At 39.2% G+C, this 9,853-nt stretch overlaps 1 protein-coding gene across 2 annotated transcripts in view; it reads right to left on the reverse strand.

The window, feature by feature from the left end:
* Positions 1–270: 270 nt before the first annotated feature.
* LOC116096253 (cytochrome P450 2J3-like) overlaps positions 271–9,853 on the reverse strand; it is a 22,529-nt gene continuing 12,946 nt past the window's right edge. Inside the window, exons 5-9 of one of the 2 annotated variants that reach the window (XM_031377880.1) lie at positions 9,030–9,206; positions 7,102–7,243; positions 5,087–5,274; positions 4,870–5,008; positions 271–1,082 (exon numbers count right to left, since the gene is read on the reverse strand). In XM_031377880.1, the coding sequence (XP_031233740.1) occupies positions 904–1,082; positions 4,870–5,008; positions 5,087–5,274; positions 7,102–7,243; positions 9,030–9,206 (825 nt within the window). In that variant the 3' untranslated portion in view covers positions 271–903. The remainder of the gene's footprint in view (positions 1,083–4,869; positions 5,009–5,086; positions 5,275–7,101; positions 7,244–9,029; positions 9,207–9,853) is intronic. The other variant, XM_031377881.1, reaches the window with a different exon arrangement.

Consider the following 9,853-nt stretch of genomic DNA (forward strand, 5'->3'; position numbering starts at 1 on the left):
TGAATAGACATAGATGTTTCAAGTAATGCCATGTGGCAGACAGACTGAAGCTAGAAGAATCTTGTCTTCTTTCCTTATGGCTTAAGTGAGGAAGATTTCTTGGTTCTGAATTTATTTGTTCCATCAGATGTAACTATGAGTGAGGCTTTCTGTCACCACTCATGAATCAATAAGTGATAAATGAGTTATTCTGGACTGTAGAAAGAAATATACCCTATAAATTTATTGGAGTGAACTGGTACTATAGCGAGTAAAAGTATATTAGAATCATACGGAGAAATGCCTTTTTATTTTGTGTACAGAAGCATGCTTTTTGCCCAAGTAAACATTGGTCTCATCTTGAGCATAAACCCCTTTAATTTTGAAAAGTGCCTTGTGCTCTCTTTAGTTTTGGAGACTCTGGTTATGGCCAGGAAAATGATCTCATACCACAACCTTCCAGACAGAGTTGATTATCAGAAGTTCTGTGCTCAGCAGGCTAATACAGGCTGTGAGATGGATGGAAGATCTCTGTATCACTCCCAAAGGAACCAACTTAACATCTAGAAACAAGTGCACATTTATGAAGTAGGCAGGAAACAAATTGGAGGTGTGATTTTATGATATGACAATGATTTCTATGCTGTTGGTATACCATCATTTTGTGTTTACAAGCACTTTTCACAGGAAGAACCACCATTCTCTTTGCAGTTGCAGATGGAAAGATTTATCATTGAACATGTAAGTGATTTATTCACAACCAATCTGGAGGTCTCAGCAGTCCAGAATATAGATCCACTGACCTTAGTCTAAGGTCCTTTCCACTTTCCCAGTCACCTTCCTTCTCACCCTTCTTATATGGGCATTGGCTCAGTGACTCAGTGCATTCTTCAGTTCTTCCTGTTCTCCTTTTCTTCTCCAACATCACAGTCTAGGGACGGCACAGATGCGGTGGCTGACTGGGGAAATGGTGATACCTAATCTGAACTTCAGACTCAGCTTCTCATTGGCTGGTGGCTTGAAGGTAAATTTTTGCAGAAGGGAAGTGAAGAAAATAAAGAGCTCAGACCTGGCCAATTGTTCTCCGAGGCAAGCTCGCTTTCCTACAGGAAATAAAACAGAAGGTGAGATACTTTCTCAGCTAACCTTGGTACCTGTTGGGACTGGTACTTTTGAGTTTCCTCCTACGATTCCTGAATGGACCCTGGGCTGTATGTCTAGCTCTTTATTTATGTCTCACAGAGTCCTGGAATAGCATCCAGATGTCTTCAGTAATTCTCCTTTAGCATCCAGGAGCAGCGATGCCTTGCATGGTAATTCTGTCCCCTAAGTGGGTGCTGTCCTCTCATAGAGTACAACTTGCTTAGCTTCCCTTCTTGAATCTCTGCTATGACAGGTCTCCATCCTGCAAGAAAGTGGAGATTGCTTCTCATCGCCTCCATGAGCATTACAGATTTGCTCAGTACCAACTGTAGATTGCTCTCAGCCTGAGAAGCGGCTGTTTTCTGAACACTAAGAACTCAGTTCTGTGTGATCAGCTAGGTTCGGTGTGACAAAGACCTAGGTTGTCTGATTATTCATGCTTCTTCTTCATTTTCTTATATTATCTCAACAATCATGTCCACAGACCTGAAGACATGTCAAATAGCCCTTCTTCCCTGCATTATCAAAGGAAATAGAAAATTAACGATATATCTTCATTATATTTAGTTAATTTCCAGAGACAACTTTGGAGGGACTACCTCATGCTCCGGATCATTTTAAAGCTTAGGATTCTGGTTACACATTGGGGCTTTTATGTTGCATGGTTAACAGATCCCACTAGGCTTGCCAGCTGTGGCACGACTCCGTTGGTGTCACATGCACAGCTTATCTGGGCTGTTTCTTTGGTCCTCCAAACACAACCATGATTTCTCAATCTTTTAAGTTTTTGTTTCCTTAGGATTATAAGAGGTGTTTCTGTAAGTATCTCCTTATCTTCCTAGTGGGCACACTGAGGCACGAGCATCTTCCTAGCTGGGAGGATGCCATTTAGGTTGCACTGTGTTCTCATCTATCCTCGCTGCTGGCAATTGGCTTTGAGATTTTATTGTTGAGGAATATTTGATGGTGGTAATATCCACCACAGTTTTCCTTAAATAGCCTTTTAAGTTTTATAAGAGAAATACTTTGAGACTGTTCATTTGTATGTTTCCCTTCCAAAATTTGCATCTCACTGCAAAATTGTGACATTAGAAATTCTATCACATTTTTTCATGTACATGGCCATTCTTTAAAAAAAAAATCCATTTTTATTTTTATTTCATGTATGCAGGCGTTTTGTCTGCATGCTTGCCTTTGCACCATGTATATGTAATGTCCACTGAGGACAGAAGAAGGTGTCAGATCCCTTGAGACTGAGATTATAGGATGGTGGTGAGCTGCCATGTAGATTTTAGGAACTGGACCTAGGTCCTTTGGAAGAGCAGCCAATGCTCTTAGCTGCTGAGCTATCTCTTCAGGCCCTGTGTTGACATTCTAATGCTGTTCACCCCTCTATACTTAATCACTCAGGAATATCAGTAAGTATCACAACCCACGGCTAACCAGTACTTGTTTTAATGCCCCCAAACGTTCCTGAATTGCCATTCACACTGGCATTTTCTGATTTTTGGATAACAGTGTGTTCTAGACTTATATAGTTAGGTTTCCCTCCTCCAGGACTGAATTTTGTCATCTTCCAGAAGTCCTGGTTCTTTCGATGGATAATAATATGTAGAATGTAATATGAAAGACCTCGTCATGAGTTAAGCCAAATAAGCAGATAGTACAGTCATGGAGTTACAAATCCTAGCTTGAAGGTCATCAGGGCTCTGTGCTTCCATGACGTCTCTAGAGAACTTTAACACAACCACGTGAACATCCAGGATAAGATATAAAGCAGGACAGCCAAGATTATCTACGCCACTGATCTCACGTAGGAACCTGCTAACAGTATCAGGTTCTTAGTAACACACTTTGTGACTGCTTGCTATACAACAAGATGCTAACTGACCTTGACGAATCTTAACGGGAATGTGCCCATAAGTGTGATGGTAAATTATAACACAAAGATAACTAAGCTACAAGTAAAAATATAAGCCTTGGCCACTGTTCTGTCAATTCTAAGGGCATATGGTTTTGAATAAGAAAGAACTCTCTTTTTTCTCTCTCCCTGTGTTGAGTTTGCTTAGAGGATGAAAGTAAATGTGTATTTCTCTCCTATCTCATTATCAATAACAACATTCCTGTGGTGGTTATCAGACACAAGTGGCCTGCTAATGAAGCCTGTAATTTAGAGTAAGTAATAACACTCTTAGTAACATGATATCAGTGAGCCTTGGCGTGCCGCCATTCTTGTTTACAACTGGTGCAGATGGAAGATCAGTTTAAACTGTGAAGAGGATTTTTCACTGTAGGTGAAGAGAAAGCATGTATGTATGCAGCAGTGAATGGGAGGAACATTTCCCTGTGGGGATCTATTCACATTCTTCACACCAACGTACTAGGAATTATTACACAAACCATGTATTTGGAATGTAAGAAGGCTAATGTTCCTAGACTTCCCATATTTCATGAATCTGATTCATTAACTTAGAATAGTTAAAATAAGTGAGCTATGTAGCTGAGATTTCCTACTATAATTAAAACCTTTCACTTTTTCATAAACAGAAAGACTGAGCAGAGTCTCTGTGTCCTATCAGCTTTCCTACTAAAGGGAGTGTTTACAGTGAGAAAAGGGACAGACTAGCCCAGGTGAAAAGACAAAGCGATCAGAACCATTCTGGCTGGACACACCCAGGGCAGCTTAGCACTGAGAAACACTGACTCTGGATCCAGATTGGCAAGAGGGCAACTTCAGGATTCTCCCTTCCTGAGCCTTAGTGTCATGAGACATGACATTGCCCTAGATAATCAAGCAAACTTGTTGAGTTTGTCAAGCATTCCAGTGTGGCTTTTGTGCAGCATTCAGTCACCTTCTGAAGACAGTCTTGGGAAAGACAAGCTTCTGTGTGAGAACATCTGGTAGACATTGAGTTCCAGTTGTAGTACATCTGGCTAGATCTGTGTCTGCTATTTCCAACTAGAAAGGCTGCAGTGGGTCACATTGTCCAAGGAGCGCCCCTGCCTCATGTTCTATCCCATTACTTTCATGCTCTCAGGTTGGATGTTTTGCAGATCATATATGCTTAGAGCATATTTACAGAATTAAGAAATTGCAAAATTACTTGAAAAGACATATATCCAGCATGTATAAATCAAATTTGCAATGTACTAGAATATTTGGTTACTGATTTTACAATACTACTACTACAATAACTTGCCTGGTGGAAAACACAAGGGAGCAACTCATCACTACATTTTCTTTCACAATTGTCAGGTGGTGTAGCAGGGGAATGAACTAACTATATTTAACAAAGGGGATTTCAGTTTAAAAAAATCAGAACTATTTGAGGAGTGTTCATAGAACAGAAGTGAATTCACTTAAGTAAATGCCAATTAAAACTACTTAATAAATTAGAACCTATTAATATTCATCTCTCTTCCCTATAAGGAGGCATCGCGCAAAACAAACAAACAAACAAAAAACTTGTGACACTCAAAATGTCTACACAATGGCAGGTATCCAGCTTTCTTGGTCACCAAGAGGCACGGATTGGGTCTCTGTTGTTAGTGTTGTAGAAAATAGAACAAGAGAAGCTGAACTCTTCCTCAGAAGCAAAAGAGGATTGACAGTGTATGGATGGGCATGCTGGGCTGAAACCAACTGCAAAATGGAGTCACACTGGGCAGGCTTATCTGAAAGGATGTCAGGAGAGAGGGAAGGGATGAGATGGAGCTCTGAACTCTCTCTAGTGCATCACAACTCACCCATTGAGAAAGGCAGAAAAGATTCTCTCTTCTTAAACTGTCCATTCTCCAAAAAGTGCTCTGGATTGAAGGTGTCTGGGGTGGCCCATTCTTTAGGATCCATATGCAGTGCAGTAAAATTGGTCATAACCACAGACCCCTAGGGAAAGTTACAAAGACTCAAGACAATGTATGGAATAGACACACACATCAAACTCCCATGCCTGAGCCTTCTTACCTTTGGCAGGTGGAATCCAGCCAGTGTAGTGTCAACTGTCACTTCTCTGGGCACATTCAGAGGGACAATATTGCCCATTCTCAGAATTTCATGGACAACAGCAATGGTATAGGGCATGGAGTCTCTGTCAGCCAGGCTGGGATACTTCTCCTGGCCAATCACTCTGTCAATTTCAGCCTGTACTTTTTCTTCAAGGAAATGGGAGTCTCTATTAAGTTTTAAATTTTAATGCTTTCTTCTAAAGATATAGAAAGTGCCTTCCAAAACTTCCTCGCTTTTATTTCACCCAGCATCCTGATTGTGAGGAAATAAAAGTTCTCTACCTCTTAAAAAGCCTAGTTTAGAAAACTGCAAATTCTTTAACTTTCTTCAAGCCCACAGTGTAACCATGAATTTTCATACATCCTGAACTGAATAATCAGGATCTCCATGGCTATGCTCATAACAGTACCTGGTTTTCTAGTCAAAAATATCATTTCCCAGATTCTATGAGAAAGAATGTGGAATGAGGAAATGTGACTGGGTTTTGCAAGTAAAACAAAGAAGATGCGATATTTCACTCTTGGAACAAGGCTTATAGAGACAACGCCTGGTTCCTTTCCCAGTTTCCTTCCTGCAGATGCAAAGGCAGTCCTTGTGAGAGCCACTGTAGAGTCTGTTGGTCCTCACTTGAGCTCAACACAGTCATAAGGTTAAAAGGATTTGGAACTCTAGGAACTTTACGAAGTCCAGCCTGGCTCTTTCCCCTGAGAGAAATATATAAATATCTAACATTGGTACTACTGTACATATAAAAATTTAATTGGTAAAAAAGTTCATATAACATAAATCATATTAGAAGAACTATGATGATTTTGAGGTAAGGGAAATCTATGTCCATAATTATCTTGAGTTTTTAACATACTTGCCTCAGTCTCATTTTGATTAATGATGTGGGCCACTAATCATAGCTCTTATCATTTTAAGTATACAGTGAAATGATACTACTATATTGCTATGGAAGTAATGCAAGGAACATTTCATCTTGCAAAATATATTCTACTTTTTCACAGTTCCTGGTTTATCTCTCATGTATTCTTCCTTCTGTGTCCACAGATTTCAATATATTAGAGAATTTATATAGTTGAATATAAATAAATTTTGTCCCCCATGTTTATGAATGCATCATGATATTTTTCTTTAGGGCTAAACTTTTGTATTGAACTGTACTCATAGTCCATGAATATCCTGAATGCTTCCATCTGTTGACTACTGTTAATACTACACAATGAACACAAATTAAATTTATATCAATTAGTATACCATATGAAGAGATGGCTTAGCACATATTGCTAAACCTAATGATATGAATCTTTGTTTTAGAAGGCAAGCCAGAATCATAACTGAATAGGCTTTAAGCTTTCTCAAAATGTACTTTAAGCAAGAAAGGCATTTTAAGTAGTAGCCCATATGTATATGAACAGTATATATATTATATATATACATATACACACACACACATATACATGTGTGTGTGTTAAAATGTGTGTGTGACTTAATAAATTGCCTGCCATGCAAACATGAGAACATGAGTCAGAATCACAGAACAAATGTAAGATGTGGTAATCTGCACTCGCTATCCTACCACTTGTAAGACAGAGACAGGCAGGTCCCTAGACTGGCAGAAAGGTGTGTATCACAAGATATCATATACCAGAATAAAGAATTAGGACAGTACCCAAAATAAGAAGGATTGTTAAAAGGGGAGGAGAGTGTGGAGGAATGTGTGTGGTAATGCCATTCTTACTGGAACCTACCACAGTGTAAACTGACTTCTGTATTTCCTCCTAACCTCCAATATTCTTGAAGGTATAGGCTGTGATATCTGCACTCCTGGAACAATCATAGTCCTAACAGAACTTGTGCAAGATGTGCCCTTTCCCAAATGTTGTTTCACTGCTTCCCACTCACTCCACCATGCCCCACTTCTTCTGGCCCCATTCTGCTTTGGTTAGACATGGTCAGCACATGCAAACCTTGGACTTCTGGGTTGAGGGCCATGTAGAGCAGAGCCCAGCGCAGTGTTGTGGATGTTGTCTCTGTTCCAGCAAGGAAGAGGTCCAGAGTGCTGCAGATGAGGTTTTCTTCATTGAAACTTGTAGTAGTATTGTCTGGATACTGGAAAAGACAGTGTGTGTTTGTTTATTTAGAGGATTTGTGATCCTCTCAGAGCAATGGTCCTCACCCTGAGGAATGAACTGGATTAAGTCACTCAGAATGATGATTGCTTTGATCCTGAAGCTCTAGAAGCACTTGGCTGAATGAAAATCAAAGCAATCATTCTTATTACTGCACTTTTGGAAACGGTTTTGTACAGTGGGGAGAGAATGTAATTAAAAAGCTTATTTGGCTTCTGGTGTCTGCCATATCATTAAATATCTGTGTGGCCTAGGACCCTCACTTTGTATCCTTGTCTGTGTCTATATGTCAGTCTATATGATAAGAATAACGCACACACCTCTTAACACATCATTATCATCTCTGGGGAATACAACAGGCTCAAAACTAATGTTTAACAGGTGACCTTGTTTATAACAGAACGATTAAAATAAAATTTCTCTGTCCATTTATTCTCCAATATGCATCATCTTGCAAAGTTGAAACATTGCTGATTCCATCAACTCTTCTTTATGAAACAACACTGCTTTTAATCACTTCCTCTAGAAACATCGATTTGTTAATATGCTCTCAATGTTGATGATCTCATACTCCTTCACATGGTAAATAATTTGCCTCCTCCCCAGGTATAAAATATGGCTTCTACCAATATTATGCCAGGAGGATAAAGTATCAAAGAAGACGTTAAAATAAATAAATAAATAAATAAATAAATATTTACCACTGTGTCCATTATCCAGTGAATTGGAGCTCCTATGTCAGATTCAGTGATAATCAGGCAGAAGCCTACTGGGGTCAAGGGCTTATATTTTATAGTCTGAAATTCAAGATGTTCCTTCACAGGCTCATGTATCAAATATTTGGTTCCTTGTATTGACAATATTTGGAAAGTTCTTAGGAATAGGAATATAATGTCTAGCTGAAGGAACGAGGTGCCCATGAGGGTAACTCTGACAGTTACACCAAACCCAAGATCCCTTTTTTGTTTCTGCTCCCTGATCCACTGTGTTGTGAAAGCCTACCCCACACCCTTCTGCCCAGGAACTTAGCTTCTTTGTCATTTGCCACTTTAGATGAAAATCTTCTGAAACCCAGCCAGAATACAGTTTGGTTTATTTTGCTACCATATGTTGTTGTCACAGGATTGCAAACTCAACTGATATGTTCATTCAATATCTTCTTGCCTTTGTTATTGACTAATGATGATATGGAGACCATGGATTGATAGATTCCTCACTTAGATATAAAAGTCAAACTCTACCACTTACTTAGCTGAGGTTTTTCTGTTACAGTGGGGGTTCAGATTGGGAAAGGTAGTTAGCCTTGAACCAACTCATAACAAAATAAAGTTCTGAAGTTTAACTGCTGCTTTTATTTTGTGTATTTCCTTTAGATATGGGAAAAAGAAAAATGAGGGAAGTTGCAGGTTGCCTGTTACCTATAGATATGATTAATTTCAGGGGGAAAGGTTATTCTTATAAGAGACCTCCAGGGTTAGTACCAGAGAACTAACATATAAAGGGATCAGAAAGCAAAGAGATGTTGAAATCTTGGTATTGAATTTAGAACAATGAGCCTCAGGAATAAATGCCCCTTAGGAGATGGGAGACACAAGGCAATGAAGTTTCTATTGTCTCCCAAAGTAGCTTGCCTGGAATGCAAGATGACAGGGATGAGAGAATAAATAAATGGTAAAATCCAACCATTGTGGTTGCCTGCTGCTGGACCAATTGGAAGCTATTCTACATCACTATTTGAGTAAAAAGACTCAGGTGACAATACCCACCTTTGCCATTTCATTGAGAAAAGCATCAATGAAGTCTCTTGGCTCATCAGGGTTCCAGTCTTTGCGATGATTGTCAATTATATCAGCAATATATGATTTCAGTTTTCTCCAGGTAGCCAACAATGTTTGGTGTTCTCCTGGGAGATGTTTTATTATCCATGGGAAGATGTTGTAAAGCTAATTAGGGAGAAGAAGGCAATCATAAAGACACTTTCTATGTTTCAAGACAGTCTTGAGTTTCTCTCTTTATCTTCTACAGTGTAACTGTAGGAACACCTAGCCTACTGTTTTCCTTGACACCCATTGTCAGACATTTCAACCTTCCCATGCAAAACACACTAGCCTCAGACCACTTCTCACTGTTCCATCTCTTTTCCACTTAGGACACACTATATCTGTGTCAGTTAAGTACAGCATTCAGTAGTTGTCCCAGATTTGATCCTAAGTGTCATCAAAGATACTGAAGGGCTAAAGGATAAAGGTGGCAGAAAGTGAGATCAGGCTGGGAAGCACATAAGGGGAGATAGCTCCACATGCAGTGGCTACAAATTACCTTATCGACTTATATTTACCACGGTGTTTGATAATTCTGACTCTGAAGCCATGGGCTGGGTCAAATTATGGAACTAACTTTATGTTGTTTGTTGCTATAAAACTCAGAAACTCTGGCATGCCTGGGAACTGACAAGGGAGTCAGTTGCTTTGCCTTTATTATTTCTCTTTGTTTTTGTCTCTCCTTTTTAAATTTTCATCTACGTATTTTTGAATTATAGTTTTAGTTTTTCTCCCTTCATGGACTCATCTAATGTTATTTATTGTTTTTT

Source organism: Mastomys coucha, unplaced genomic scaffold (genome assembly GCF_008632895.1).
Source record: "Mastomys coucha isolate ucsf_1 unplaced genomic scaffold, UCSF_Mcou_1 pScaffold18, whole genome shotgun sequence".
NCBI lineage: Eukaryota > Metazoa > Chordata > Mammalia > Rodentia > Muridae > Mastomys > Mastomys coucha.